Source organism: Blennius ocellaris (assembly GCF_963422515.1).
Source record: "Blennius ocellaris genome assembly, chromosome: 13".
Taxonomy (NCBI): Eukaryota; Metazoa; Chordata; class Actinopteri; order Blenniiformes; family Blenniidae; genus Blennius; species Blennius ocellaris.
The window spans coordinates 18942668-18958888 of NC_137662.1; the positions used below are offsets into that span (position 1 = coordinate 18942668).

At 44.7% G+C, this 16221-nt stretch overlaps 1 protein-coding gene across 8 annotated transcripts in view; it reads left to right on the forward strand.

Moving 5' to 3' along the window:
• The window catches only part of LOC308138533 (transcription factor COE3), a 70000-nt gene that overhangs the window by 31383 nt on the left and 22396 nt on the right, over nucleotides 1–16221 (forward strand). For 5 of the 8 annotated variants that reach the window (XM_080507687.1, XM_080507688.1, XM_080507690.1 and 2 more), the window contains exons 7-8: nucleotides 9819–9900; nucleotides 12077–12194. In XM_080507687.1, the coding sequence (XP_080363813.1) occupies nucleotides 9819–9900; nucleotides 12077–12194 (200 nt within the window). Of the gene's footprint in view, nucleotides 1–9818; nucleotides 9901–12076; nucleotides 12219–16221 lie in introns of all 8 variants that reach the window. The other 3 variants (XM_080507686.1, XM_080507689.1, XM_080507691.1) reach the window with 1 other exon arrangement.

The following is a 16221-nucleotide window of genomic DNA, read 5'->3' on the forward strand; positions in this document are numbered from 1 at the left end:
GGATTCTGTGAGTAAAACAACCTTATTTATTCACTGAGACGCAAAACCCCCAATTTGCTCTTTGTTTTTATTTCCTAGAGCGGGCAGTGAAGTGCAAACAGCTTACTGGGAAGCTGTTTACTACTGTATATGACAAAGGGTGTGTGTGCATGTCTGCATGTGCACGTGTGTGTGTGAGTGTGTGTGTGTGTGTGTGTGTGTGTGTGTGTGTGTGTGTGTGTGTGTATGGGGGGGGGGGGCTCTTCCAGCTCCACAGGCAAGGTCTTGTGTTGTAATGTAAGCGTAATAATTATCAAACAGCATCGGGGGCTCTGGGTACGGGCTTTAACAGGGGGAGAGCATGTTTGATATGTAGAATCAGCCCATAGTGCATCCATAGAGGGTGACTAAATCGCACGGTTCATGGATCACATTAGTATTGCTCTGCATCCACCCTCGCACTATAGGTGATTTCCATTTAGACACACATTTCCACATGAAGATAAATATGACTTGAATCGTAATTTCCCTGAAGTAAATATAATACAAATACAACATAATACAGTGTCAGGCCAGGCAGGCTAATAGATTACTAGCGTGTTTTCCATTTGTATGGTAAGTGGTGAACCTATAGGTGGTGGTCTGGCGAGTAACAAATTGAATGTTTAATCCATCTCAGTGCAGATTGAGGGTATCAGAAAGATCGGTAGTCGTCGGAGTTCTCTTGTGACGGGTAGTATATTAGATATTTTTACTCTTTAGGGCTTTGAGGAGTGTTGTTGGATTAACAAGAAGTGCAAAGTGGAAGATAAATTCAATTTCTTATCTTTTTTGAAGTCATCTGTTATTTTTCAAATAGGTATTTGGATTTGGCATCTCGTATCTCCAGTCACTCACACGTGTAATCTCTGATGTTGGATTACAATATCACCCGCTCTATTTGAGCCACACACTTGCACAATATTTTATGGCTTATAATTAGACATTTTAAATTGTGTTTTATATTATAGTACTGAATTATTAACTGGCGACTCTACCCACCATTGATGTATGTGAAAGTGATTACCCCCACCATTATGTTACTCTTTCAGGAGTTTCCTTCCTTCCTTGTAATATGTTAGAGTCATCATTGTGCAGAAAACATGATAAATATGCAAACGATATGCTTCCTTAATGTTACCAAACATTTTCTAAGTACATATTTAATTCTGTAATCGATGTTTGCTGTGTGCGTTTTGGAGTAGCTAGATTAGAGTCAACCACTCAGCATCTCATATAAGTGTGACAAATTGATATTTTTATATAGCTTAATCTGTTTACTATGATGTTTATGTGAGGAATTATTACAAACTAATTAAAGAAATCACTTTGATATAATTAGTCAGATTTCAGGAAGCTCATTAGTAGTAATTTGCATGAAAAATAAGCCCTGTAGTGGTGCTCAGACCCCGCTATCCGATCTGCTTTTTATCTGGTTACACATCAACCCCCATTGTTTGTTGTTTGAGGCTGTCTGAAGTGGCCCACAATATTTTCAGTCATTGCCCTGAGAAGCGGTGGGGTGTCTTTCAACAAATTCCTCCCCTAAAGCAAGTCAACCTGTATGTGGAAGCAGACGCACGCCTCTGTGTACATAAGGCAGGAGGAGTGAGTGGCAAAACACTGTCTATTTATCTGTCAGGTTCCTGACAAAGAACTGAGCTGACAAGTAAGGGTTTCCCTCAGCAGAGCAGGGGGGCTTTATTCACCGTACTTACATGCCCAGTCTATGCCCAGAGACTCATGTTATTTGCAAATCACACTCTTTGAAAATTCACAAACGGGGCGAGACATGCCACGCTACGGGTTTGTCAGCTGCCTTCACAACAGCTAGCTGTATCGCTAACAGTGTGCGGTTCGGTTAGGAAGCAGCTTTCTCTTAGCATTTGCCTTGCTGTCACTTTTTCCAACACATGCGTTCTGTGTCTTCATGCTTGGGGTCTCTCCTCCCTCAGAGGGTTGCCATCTTCCCTTTGGACTGACAAAACGCCCACACTCACACAGAAATAAAGGGGGGAAAAAAATGCAGGAAAAAAAAAAAGAAGACATTCCTGGAATTACATCATTCACTGCTACAGCAGTCTGCAAAAAAAAAAAAAAAAGATCCACATACGTGTATACTTTTTCATATAGGGATTTCAAAAAATAGTAAGGATTTTCAAATATATTGAACTTATTGAAATGCTTTTTTTTCATTGATACACATCTTGAGCTGTGGGGTTCATAATCCTGGTACAAAAAAACAGGAGCTGTTTATTCTTCTATACCCTTTTCCCACCATGGGCGAAATCCTTCCCTAAACATCCGGACAGAGAAGCACTTGTGTGGCGCTGATGTCACAGACCTACCTGGCCTCCCTCTCACAAAAGCTAAGGTATCATTAGCTAGGCCCACACAATGGCCATTCAACCAAGCCACTGCGCTCCTCAGGACTTGGGAACAATGTTATTTTTTGTCTCAGAATTATAAAGACAGAGTTTTGCAGGAAACCTGACAGACAAAACCTTTTAGAGGTAAATGCTTCAGGCGGCTTTTGGGTTTAATCTTTTCCCATTAGCATTTCACCCCCCCCCCCCCCCCCCCCCCCCCCCTCCATACACCCCCTCCTCCCCTTGCTCACACACAAAGACCCATATTTACAGGGTCAAAAGTAAAGACTCCAACTCCCTGGAGATCGCTTTTTGTTTATATCTTTACTATATATTTACAGCACTTTGCCAGATATAATACTGTATTTATAATGTATTTCATATGAGCTGCTGATTCAATTTTACTAAATCATAAATTGATACTACTATGATGATAAACACGTTTTTTTTGTGGGACACGAAAACAGAAAAAAAACAAAAGAAACCACAACACCCTCATTAGCTAAACACAGCAAGAAATCACACAAACACACTAGGATATTAAAAATGATTAACCAACAAAGAACAGCTTTATATAATATCACAGTTATATTGTCAACAATACAACAACTATGCTAAAGGTTCATATGTGCTACCTTTGCGCGCGTGTGTGTGTGAGTGTGTGTGAGTGTGTGTGTGTGTGTGTGTGTGTGTGTGTGTGTGTGTGTGTGTGTGTGTGTGTGTGTGTGTGTGTGTGTGTGTGTGTGTGTGTGTGTGTGTGTGTGTGTGTGTGTGTGTGTGTGTGTGTGTTGTGTTTGGGTTCATGTATGCGTGTGCGCACATTCACTTACTCCTGTGTTTGCGCGCATGTGTGTGTGTGTGTGTGTGTGTGTGTGCGAGTGTGTATGTGTGTGTGACTCCATGTGTGTGATTCATTCCAGGGCAGTTTTAGTCCTTATAAAATATTCATTTTGGTTGTGCAGGGCCCTGTAATTGCCATCTCTCACCCTGAATTATTTATACCTCGCACAGACTGACAAAGCTTTGCCATACGGCCCCAGATGAATCAGAAAGCAGCCATCTCTGCTGCCAACAGCACTGGGCTTTCACACAAATATGGCAGCCACGTCTCTCTGCCTGGCCTCTCTTAATTTGACATTTTCTTTTTCCCCCTGCCTTTGTCCTAGGTGCACAGAAAGGTTACCTGTTAGCTTTAAGCACCGACCCTCTCTCTGTCTTTCTGGTTCTATCCCCCCTACCTACATGACAGTCCACTGTGGGTGTTTTTTTTTTTTTTAAACTGTTCTGAGAATACGTTAATGTGGTGGCGCTGTCAGAGTGGCTGCCTCATGTTTCATGATGACTGACCACTCCTGACAGCCACTTTGGATGTATGTATTATACATAAGTAATAATATGATGGAGAAATACACTAGCATACATTTGAGCATGCATGGACAGACAGCACAGAAACCACTGACTCACTGACCTATATGTAACACACACACACACACACACACACAGATACACACACCCAAATGCAAATCAGCCCCCGCTGGCCTGCTGGGTCCGGCAGCGCTGTCTGTAAACGGTCAAAGCCCCCCTGCTGACCTTCCCTGTACAGCTGTGTTCCTGTGAGCCTGGCCCGGGTCTGATCAGTCCAAGGTGCACACTGGAGAGGGACGGCGCTGTATGGCTCTCATTGTGAACCAGCTCTGGGGCCTTCCACAACCTCACGTCCAACACCCTAAATACTACTATTCACCCAGGCTAGTCACTCCAACATATGCTTATCTTCCATCTCACTAGTGCAGGGAGGTGCTGACTGGTATTTCCTCAAGGCTCCGAGCTGCAGCGCTGACCAGTAATCAAAGCACTGTATTCCTCCTTCTGCGCAAAAATAACATGGAGATACCTCCATGGCAGCCAGCTGGTGGGAAGATAAAATATTCCTGAGAGCTGCTTTGTCACCCTGTGTGAATTTTCTTGTAATGTCAGCAACCTTTTGACCGACAACGGGCAGACTGTCACAGGAGTCATTATCGGCAATCATCCTCATAACCTGGTTTTCATGGTGCGGCTGATGATTCAGTTATATTTAAGAATTCCTCTTCAAATGTAGATGATGTTGTCTCTATAGTGGCAACCAGTGTTTGATTCGTTTTTTACAACAGGACCGTGAAACACAAAACAATGCAGAATTATTTATGTTGTGCGTCTTATTATATTGTGTTCAAAGTCCTGGAACAGAAAAGCTGTTTTCAGAGTAAAACAAAGAACAGCGTGCAACAGTACACAGCCTCAGCAGTATCGTGATGTGAGGGGATGGGAGAGGCAGAGAGAAAGCTTGGGGCTAAACATGCAGTATGTGGCGTGCTGGAGCTAAAAGCTGCATAAAGCACACAGCCTTAGTCCACTGTTAGCAAGTGATGGATAGTTAGCAGGAGCTCCGATTCTTCGTCTAATCTGTTACAGTAAACCTGTGCCAAAGCCTGAAGGGAATCAGTAGGGGCTAGCAAGGAGTGGGTTTGACGTGAAACCATTTGTGAAGACGAGCGATTCTCTTAAGTAAGAAACTAACAGTGTCCAGAGAGAGAGGGATAGCCAGGGAGCGAGTGAGACAGGAGGTGAGGAGAATGAGTGAGAGTGTGAGAGAGAGAGAAGGAGGAAGAGATACCATAATGAGTCCTGTAGCCATGGAGTAAATGAAGAGGGATTGACAGAGTGAGGGATCCTCAAGTGAAATAATGTCAATGCCACTCTGCCCATTAGAGAGAAAGGGGGATGGTGGAGGAGAGGGTAAAGAGGGATGAATGGAGGGACACGGCTACATCTTACGTTGCAGAGGAAGCACATAAATTATTTGTGACACCCACACGACACGTATACCACCAGCAAAAATATGAAATATGAAACAACAAAATGAACCCACAATGGCAGTCGGGGAAAAAAAACCAACAAAGAAATAAAAACAAAAAAGGCCTCGGAAATACTCAATAAATTCTCAGTGAAGTGTAGTTGGGATATTTGATGTTGAACCGTAATAATCACAGTGACATCTGCCTTGCTGCTCTCAGAGGAGACGGGCAGAGCCTGCAAGTGGAAGGGGTTAATCTTCCAAACCCAATAAGGTTGGATAGCGAGGCACTTGTTCCCTGATAAAGAAGTGATAGGATCTGTGGGTCTGGTCCCTCGGCGCTTGTACAGGGGTAGAGCAAATATTGTTAATGTGCTGTGGTTTACTTCGGCTAAGGCGAGAAAAACAGCTCCGCTTGACGAGAGAAGACAGTAGCAAACCAGAACGCTGCGGAAATGGCCGGGCAGCTCAGTTCGGCCTCCCAGGGACTTAACTGGCATATATATCTGAGCCCACTCAGTTGCATAAATAAGTGTTCGGGCAGATTAAGATCTATAAGTGTCTCTATTTCTCGTTTTACCTGCTCCGCCTTGTCACAACAGGGATCTGAATGCAGTTCACTGAAGTGCCTAATAACTGGAGCAGTAGGTAGGGGAGGCAGGAGGCTTGACATTAAGACCCTGGCGTTTTGGAAATCCGATACGCTATTGACCCGTGTACTACTATCTCAGCGTAGAGATCTGGTGTCAGCAGATTGTAGTCTGGTGTTGGAAGCTGTTTCTTACAGGGCTCTTGTAACAGGGGCCCATTGAGTCTGGGAGGCAGCTGGGGCCTGATGGGCTGGAGCTGGGTGGTGATCGATACTCACCGCCCCGCAACGGATGACCTCACTGTCATGGCTGCCGGCTGTGGACACTGCATGCTAGTCATTAGTGCTGGGGCACCAATCAGGAGCTTAGAGTTGTCAATACCTGACTCTTACAGATACTGTGGCCATCTGTCAGTGTATTGTGTAACGGCCGAGGTAAATACGGGAAAGCTCTTTTGAACAATGAGAACAAGGTGTACTATTGGAGGGAAAAATAAAATAGTACAGAGTAAGTAATTTAAGTGAGTCAGTCAGTGAAATAAATTCCAAATAGCTCAGACATAACTTTGAATTTTTCACAAGTCATTAAAAAGAATAGAAATCTAAATAAAGAATGAACCAAAAAAAAAATGAGCAAAATTGACAGGACTGCTGGCCTCCACTGTCGATAACGCCTTCTTAATAATACAACATTATCCTTATTTGCCCTCTTCACTCAAATCAAAGGGATGGACATTTATGCATGAGTGACATCAACCCGGCAATTAAGTTGGCCATTTAAATGAGAGAAGGCCTTCCTCACCTCGCCTGTTTGTTTTTTTCCCCACTCGCTTCTTTTTTTTTTTTTTTCTATTTCCCTTCTGTTTGATGATAGGAGAGGGTGAGCTAGAATTAGGGCGATGGGTCTTCCTTTGAGTGTCAGCCTAAAATGATCAGAGTAAAGATAAGAGGGTCTAGCAGCCCTCAAATCAGTCAAAGTGCCAAAGTCGGCCTTTTTCTCCTCAATTACCGGGTCTGTGAAGCCAGGGAGTGGAAGGCGCAGAGCCTGCTGCATTACTAAAGAGACAATCTATTTCCCCTTTGACCAGAGGGAGAGAAATCATTATGGCATGATTAGTAGCTTCGGCAGTGGGCGAGCATGGAGGTACTACAGGAGAATCGTATTAATTGCCTCAGACCAAGGCATGAGCAGGATTGTTTTAACGTTGATTTGTGGACCTGTATGACTAGCTGTCGGGAGATAAAAGCCGATGTCAGGTCTTAGTTATACTGGCAGACTTCGGGCATGCAGACAGAGAGGGTTGATGTCAAAATGAGCTTCTGCGGCTGCCCTGGAAGTCTTTCTCTATATGCCTGTCGATGTCTTCCTCTTTGTCTTTCTTCACACTTCATAGTTTTCCTTTACGCCTCCCACTTTCCCTCCCTCTACTCCCCCCTTCCCTCAGATGGACTACACCCCACCCCTTTCCCTCTCTCTCCTCCAACTGATAGCTGCCTTGGCCGATTATTTCATCCAGTGCGGTCCACTGAGAGCCTCCTCTCCCGGCTTTGGAAGAGCTTTAATTAGCCATGTTAATATCCCCTTCATTGGCCTTAATATCACTCAACACCTTCCTCCATCTCAGCGGCCACCAGGGTCCCCCTGTCCTGTCAGAACAGCTGATTATTGAGAAGGATAGCTTTAATCAAACCTAATTGCAGTTCATTCTTTCTCTCTATCCCCCTTTGCCCTCCATTGCCAACATCTAATGGCAGCGACGACTTGATATCCCATTAAAAAACAATTAAACAACCTCCTTTTGTCTCTGTGCGTGCCAAAACACCAGCACAAACTTCTGTAGATATTTAAGAAGTAAAAGAGAGAGAGAGGGGCCTTGTCTTAATTGCTCTCCTTTTCACCAAGGACCAATTTGCACTGTGCTCATGGAGAATCTTAACCAACTCAAATGTAATGGATGCTATAGCACTGCCACTGCTGTGGACTATGAAAATTAAGCTTATCTTTTTAGGAGAGAAATTGTGCTTAATTGCCTTCATAACAGTAAACATAAAGGAGCTACTTTATGATAGCGTGGGCACTCAATTTCTTGTGTTTATTGTTTCTTAACTTTTGGTTTTGCTGCAGAAGAAACAGTATGTAAAAGCATTAAAGTATCCAAGAAAAGAGACAAGACTAACTCTGAAAGTAATGTGTTTCTTTTATGAAGTCAGTGCATTGGCTGGGAAATATATTCTATGTCTCGCGCTGACATAAATTGTCTACCAACGGGCGAGGCATGGACGCGTACACGCTCGCAAAAGAAAAAAGAAAAGACCCACGTGTGGAAATGTGCACACAAGCGTGCACAAACAAACACCACTGGCCTTACCCAATCTGTATGAGAGGCGACAGACAAATAAAAGTCGTATTTCAGGTCTGCTTTCCGCAGATGTCTGCTGCTCTACATTATGACTCTTTGGGGAAATAAAAACAGGGTCAGGGAATTAGAGTACATAATGGTCATTTTGATGATCAGCCAACAGATGCAACCCAAAAACACAGTGAACACAATCAAGTGAAATGCACTAATGACAAGTCAGGTTTTTTATGGCCTCACCACACACCGACAGGCAATCAGCATTCTGGCATGGGTTAAAACGTCTTTTATTGATGTCCGAGCCAAAGCTCCTTGGATGTGGAGTGGAAATATTTTCTCACCTCTCCTCTCCCTCCTGGGCCCTCAGTGAAGCACAAGGTATAGGAGTCTATCGAAGAACGCTTCTAAATGACCAGTGCATGTGTTAATGTGGCCCGGGTTAGGAGGGGTCATTTCAGACTCTGATTTATGGCCTGGCCAGGATCCCACTGGGCGAACGAGAAGTCTTAAGTGTTGTGAAAGCGTCCTCGCAGGCCACACAAGCCACTGTATTTAGCTGAATGAAATGGCAGGGTAAATCTATGGTGCAATCTATGGTAATCCAATGAGCCGCTGTGATTCCGTGAGCCAAGTTAGTATTACAATGGAAACCGCGGTATTGCATATAGTAATGCTAGTGCAATGTGATGAAAAATAAATATCATAGCGCTGTATTTATAATGAATTGGAAAAAGCAATGGCACAATCAGTCACGATTCAGTGGGGAGAATTTGTTAAAACAACAAGTCGATTTCATTGTTTATTCTGTGTGGTCATGTAAGAGTTCACACAATAGGGCATATCTGAGATAATTTTTCTTATTGGCCTTATTGTTAATTTTCTTCACTTCGTCTGTTATATGTCTGGGAGGCCACATCTGATATCCAGCTCTCAATACCAGGCCTTATCAATAAATTCAGCAAGACCCCGAGAGAAAGCCAGAGAAGGCGGCTGCTTACAAACTAACCAAGCCCAGATCTCACTCAGACGTGACATTTGTTCAGAGACGATTAGCCAGGTTGTAATTTGTGGCATAATTGCCTCACCCACCCACAAGTACATGGGTGTGTGTATGCGTTATGTGCATGTGTCTGTGTGTGTGTGGCATACGGTGGTCCCAGGAGTGTCCGCCTAATTGCCTGACAGGACTATAAGTTTTGTGGCGCGCTCTCACCTTGTTAGGTCCTTTATCCCTGATGCTCTTCAAACAAGACCTGGTCACAGGTGGGCCTCATTTGCTTCCCTATTGAACAGGAGAACTTTAATTGCACAGGGGGTGTCCTGGGATTAAAGAGGTGGGTGGAATATCAAGTGACTTCCTGTATGTTAGTGGCAGATGGGTGTTGGGAAAGACCCATGAACTCAGGTGAGAGGATGAGATCACAAAGAGACTGATGCTCTTGATTTTTCAACGAATAATAAGGAGCGACTTTTCAAACTGCCTCGTCGGCCTTTGAGTGCGGTGATGAATGAATGAATGAAAGAGGGAACGCAGAACTTCAGCGTTTGTAGAATGCAGTTGAAATATCCTCGCACTTTGAAAGTACACCTCTCAGCCTTTAACGCTGTTAACAATAGTTTTTGGTGTGTTCTTTTGTGCTCTCTTTCAGATTCTTCCTAAAGTTCTTTCTCAAGTGCAATCAGAACTGTCTGAAGAATGCAGGGAATCCACGAGACATGCGCAGATTCCAGGTGACTGAAATCTATTTTGCACTTGAGCTCTGTCTATTTCTGTCTCTGTCTTTCACTGTCGTGCTTTTTTTCCCCTCTCCCAGACATACATACACACAGGTGTGCAAACGCAGCAGCTACAGCTGCTGCGTTGCACTAAGTCACACTGACACAGATTCACATATGAATACATTTTTATTATTGGCACTGAAGGAGGCAAAACCCAGGCAAAGAGAGAGTGAAGGATTTTGTGTCCTGTGTGCTCTGGACAGAATATTTATTAGAGAATACCATCTGACACAAATAAGGATACAGGATTTAAGAGTGCCATCAATTGTGTTCCTGACAGCTTTCTGAGCCCCGGCGCAGAGGGGAGGACGATCCAACCACATGTAACAACAGTGTTAACTCAGGATCTGTCTGGCAGCGGAAACGCATACCTTCTTGTGCACACATATGCGCAAGCACGCACACAGACACAGAGAGGCACACACACACACACACACGCACACACATATGGATGCATAAACATACACACTGAGAGCGCATATGTTTGCTTTCTCTCCATCCCTCTCTCCTTCTTACCCACAAATGCATATATTTAATGTCACATTTATGCATTTCTTAATGTAGCCAGTGAAAACCGCCTTGAGCCATCTGAAAACCATCATTTCTGCAAGCTGACAGAGTTGAGCAATTTACACTAACGCAACACGACCACAGAGCACTTTTATTGTTTTTTTTGTTTTTTTAACCCACTCACATCTGATGTGTCAAAGTAGTCAAGGCTTAGAATTATTGACCCCCTGCTGATCCATTTATCATCTATCCATCCGTCCAGCCCAGACATTTTCACCACAAGCAGCCCAGTAGGTCAAGGTGAGACAGCCAGTGTTTAGTGTGATTTGTCCTATTGCGGTAACGACAAACTGCAGGGGGGCGTCCGTAACTGGCAGCGCCGCTTTGTGACAGACACAGAAGCCAGCATCCTCCAGGAGGAAGCCCTCGACATGAAACAGACGAGACAGGGTGTCCCCTCCTGATGTCACCACCATCAGACCTCCCCTGCCTCCTCAAATCTTCCCTCAGGGTGAATGTGGACTGATGCGTGACAGCTACCAAGGGCTTTCACCTCTCACTTCTCTGTGTCAAAAAGAATGCAAGAACTAAGTTGGGTTTTTTTTTTTGCATCACTCTTTTTGGGAAACTAAAAAAAGCAAAAAGATCTCTCGTTTTTTTTCAATTAGTGCGGATTATCGTCCAACAGTTAGTTTGCCATTTTCACCCCCTAAACAGATTTCCAGATGCTCTACCAATAGGTGTTTCTCTGGCCCAAGTTGTGTATTCTGCATGCTTTCCACTCTACTTATTACCCCCCAAAACCAGCTGGAGGCCAGAAAGGGCCCAATCCATCATCCTCAGCTTGGCCCAGCTCTGAACCTGCTCACAAGAATGGAGCTCTTTCACTTCCCCTTTTCTCCCCCCCCCCCCCCCCCCCGCCCCCTTTACACCCCCTCCCCAAACTAAACCTGAAAAAAAAAAAAAAAAAAAAAGCACCCCCCCCTAAATTCCACAGCTACACCGAGGTCACTTACCGGCGAAGCAAACCTGAGAGGGGCTCTCTGTTTCCGGCTCAGAAACACTTTAGCCATTCACATGCGGCTTGCTGTTTGGACTGCGGTAGCCAAAAAAACAACAACAAAAATAAGCATTATGAAATATGGAGTGTGACTTGGAATTTGATCCTAGTAAAATGTTTGTTGAGTGATGGGATGGGAGCCCGGGTTCAGTTGCTAATGACTCCAGTAATATTTTAAAAGGGAGGCCTTCCATCCTCAAATAGATGGACAAGCTGATCAATAATTCCCAGCTTCGGCTATGATGACAGTTGGCGGAGTGGGTAAACGGAAATGGTATTTTAGTGATCGAAAAGTCAATTAGCTGTACATAAATGCGAGACACTAAAAAGCGAAAGCAAAATGGCTGAGAAGCGAGCGTAATTGTAATGTGATATGTCCAAAGAATACAACCGCTGCAAGAGGTTTAACAGTAATAATCAACCGGGACACAACAGGAATTCTCAGGCACTCATGTATTTCTTGTAGCTCAGCACTTCAGCTCTATGTTTTCCTCTTCTGCATTAACCTTGATCTTACAGCCCGCGTATTAAAATGTTATAACTTTACTCCTGTTGCAGGTTGTCGTATCGACGACCGTCAATGTGGATGGCCATGTCTTGGCCGTCTCTGACAACATGTTCGTACACAACAATTCCAAGCATGGGCGAAGGGCTCGCAGACTCGACCCTTCAGAAGGTACGCCTCCTTATCTGGAGAATGGTAGGCACATTTTTACATCTTATAATTTGCTACACTCTTTTTTTTCCCTTAGTTCTTTCAGCCATCCTCCCATTTTTTTTCCCAGATCACGAACGTAGTTGCCTCTAGCTCCTTTTGACATTTTTTGTTCCTCCACCATCATCTTCATTTAATATAAAAAAAACAAAAACTTTTTCAGTTGCTTTTTGCCTCTCTCATCCCTCATGCTGAAGGCTTGACTGGAAGTAGTGTTCATCACTCTGTGTGTGTTTATGTATTTCAGTATCACTGACAATGATGATCACACATTAGCTTTTTCAAGATTTTCTAAACCGTTATACTACTTCCAGTCTCCTAATGCACCTACATTTGTCCTGAAAGGCCGATGTGAAACATGATCAAATTGCTTAAGAATTTGGCTGTGAGGTCAATTTCCTGCCATTGAGTTCTGCAGATTTAACTGTGAGAGAGCTGAAACAGAGGGAAGAAGGAGAAAGACAGAAAGGAGGAGTGGAGGGGGGTGGTGACTGGTGTGTGTGTGTGTGTGTGTGTGTGTGTGTGTGTGTGTGTGTGTGTGTGTGTGTGTGTGTGTGTGTGTGTGTGTGTGTGTGTGTGTGGACGGGCGGTGGTAGTGGGGGTCTGCCTATGAGAAAAACAGAACTTACTGTTTTTCTTCCAACTGATTCCATATGATAGACTGATTGCCTTCTCAGCCAAAAGAAAGAAAAAAGGGGACCACCAAACCATGGGAAATCCAAAAAGTAAAATGCACTAAACATAACCTTTTGACCCTCATGGCCTCCACTCGCAGATGGGAGCACACACAGCTGAAACATTGTAAGAAAAAAAGAAAAAGAAAGAAAAGAAAGAGAAAATGAAATGACTTTGGCCAATTGTGCAAATTGCTTATCTTTAGATTTCAAGAGCCAATTATGGCTGGGCAAACAGTTTATATACACCACTGACTAAAACCAGCTTCTCTACACATTAATGGGCATTAATGGTTCTATCACCAAAAGCAAATGTAATGTTTAATACAACAAGTACTAATACAAAAAAACAAAAAAAAACAACAACAGACAATTAATATATCTCGGTGCTCTCCAGTCCTAGTGGGGGAAAAGCTAATCTATTTGTTTTTGTCTTTATTAATGACTCCTCTACTGGAGAACAAAATCAAATAATTAAAGTCCTGCCCGGAGCACCAAAGTCATTATGTTCGCTGACGTTCTGTTTGTGTGTTTCACGTTTATGACACGATAGGTGTGGATCGCCTAGCAACCAGTTTCTTAATGAGGAGAGCAATTAAAGAGGTTGAGCCCTTGCCTCCATGTTCCCCCGCTCCCTTGGGATCCCTTGTGTTTTCTGTGTGTATCCATGTATGTGTGTGTGTGTGTGTGTGTGTGTGTGTGTGTGTGCGCACGCGTGCGCTTGTGTTCTTTACAGGTTACCCCAACCCATCCTTTTATTCCGCTCTTCACCACACTCTTCAAAGCAGCAGAGTGATGCCCCGTAAAGCAAGAAAAAAAGCTATTGTCAACCGCCCAGTTGAACATGTCTTTGTCTAATAACTTTGATACAGCTTCCCTCTGCTTAACCGCGTGTGTGCCCGCAACTTAAGATCTATTGTTTTTTTTTTTTTTTTTTTTCCTGAGCTCCAGAACAAACTAATTTAACATGCATCAACAGCGATTGCTCACGTTGTTTGGGCCCACCTCTAACAAACAGAGATGTGACACATGAGAAAAGGGGACCCAGTCATGAAATGTAATTCCAGCCATGTCCTCCTCCATGCTGCTCTGACAACTCGGAGGCAGACAGACAGCGGGCTTTAAATTAGCAACGCATTCTTCTTCAGGAGTTCACTGGGCGAGAAGCCTCATATGTGTGGCTGACTGACTGTGTGGCTGAAACACAGAGGCATCCTTCCTCTCACAGCTCACACTCCACTTGTGCCGGCTGGCATTGATCAAGAAGTGGTGCCCCCTATTGGCGCAGGGGAGCTATCGCCAGTGGATGACAGACTGAAACTCGCGGTGTGACATTTTTGTTCACTCGTGTGTACTGTCACACAACAAGCATATTATGCATTCAGACATGGAGGTGCTTTGTGCTCTGCCTGTCACTCAAACATGTATAGATTCAGGCTCAAAGGTGCATAAACATGCTCACAAATAGCTGAGTCTTTCACACACACAGCGTCACCCCCCACTCACATGCAGACAAATAGAATGTATCTCTCATTCACACACGCGCACGCATGCGCGCACGCACACACACACACACACACACACACACACACACACACACGCACACACACACACACACACACACACACACACACACACACACACACACACACACACACACACACACACACACACACACACACACACACACACACACACACACACACACGTTCCTCAGCTCAGTTCCACCATTATAGAGCCCCAGACAATATAGGAGACTCAGCATAGAGCCTGCAGCGCCTGCCTCATTTGCATGCCAAGTGGCTGTAATGCTGTTAGGGTTTATGCAATAAAGACAAGTGAATCCAGACTGCTGGGCCTAAGAGGAAGAAAGAGAAGGAGCAAAGAAGAGGGGGGGGGTGGAGGAGGATAGGAGGACAGGAGAAAGAGAAGAGGAGAGTATGAGAGAGGGAGAGAGGGAGAGGGAGAGAGAGAGAGAGAGAGAGAGAGAGAGAGCGAGAGAGAGAGAGAGAGAGAGCGAGAGAGAGAGCGAGGGAGTCAAAGGGAACAGATGGCCCAGGGAGAGGTAAAAGGTATAATCCCATCAGCTGCACTATCAACCGACCATCTGGACATCCCACAGCACAATTACAACACATTTCAGCAGGCAGAACAAAGGACGGCTTCACGGGGCCACATCAGACCTGTTTGAGTGTCACAATACTAGAGCTAAGACCTCCTCTGCTCAGATCTCAGATCAGTTTTGACGTCCTCCACCGCTAACCCTAACCGGAGTGGAGAAAGATTAAAACAGATCACAAATCGGCAGCAGGCGTTCCATTCACGGCGTAGACGCGATCTCCAAGTGAATTAAAGCAGACCAACCAAGTGAGGAGGGTGACAATTCAGACACAAAATAACCAAAACGAAAACACACCATGACATGTGAATTGAAATCGAGTTAATTTCTTCTCCTGTAATCCAAAGTTTGCAAAGACTTAGTGATGCAACAGTCGGGGCCGCCTCTTTGCATCCTCATCCGTCCACTCCTCGTGATGCCTATCATCTGCTGAGGGGGCATTGTGCGTGTCTGTCATCAGATCGCCTGCGCTGACTGTGTAATCCACTTCGCCACGGTCCCCATTCAGCACATGCTCCCCTCTCTGTCTGTGCATTGAGACGTATGCAAATTTCCAGGCAGAAGGCTGGACGGCTTAGGGCCTCGGTCGCTGCCTCTCCATGGGTCCTTCTGCATGTGGGAGGGGGGCACTGGGATTTCCGAGGTGGTGCGTCTGTGTTTGTGTGTCTGACTGAGCGTGCACGTGTGATTGTGTATGCCTCTCCTAGGTTGCAAGCTGCAGCTGCCCCCCAACAGTCACCGTCACCATCAGGCCCTCTTGTTGCCTCCTCCTCCTCCTCCTCCCCCTTTCTGCCCCCCTCTCTCTCATCCCCAAAGTCAATTTGTTTACAGTAATTTTGAAGGGTGAATTATTTGCTGTAATCGTCCGCACTGATGAAGGTCAGGCCCTTAGAGGGGGCCCAGCATGCCCATGGAGGGTTGGTCCTCTTTCAGACGCTCTGCTTCGCAATTAAGGAAAGCAAATGTCACTCCTCCAGGCCTCACAAATGAAAATCTGTACGAGGTGATTAGCATGAAGTCAACAGCGCCTGTTAAAGTCAGATTCCCTGTAGTACCAATGTGTGTGTGTGCACTTTATGGGCAGGGAGAGAGAGCAAACATGACCTGAACAGACCCAACAGCAAGGCAAACAAAGGGAGATGTCTTGTCTGAGGTGATCCATACAACAATGGCTGCCTGTGATTTACTTACTGGA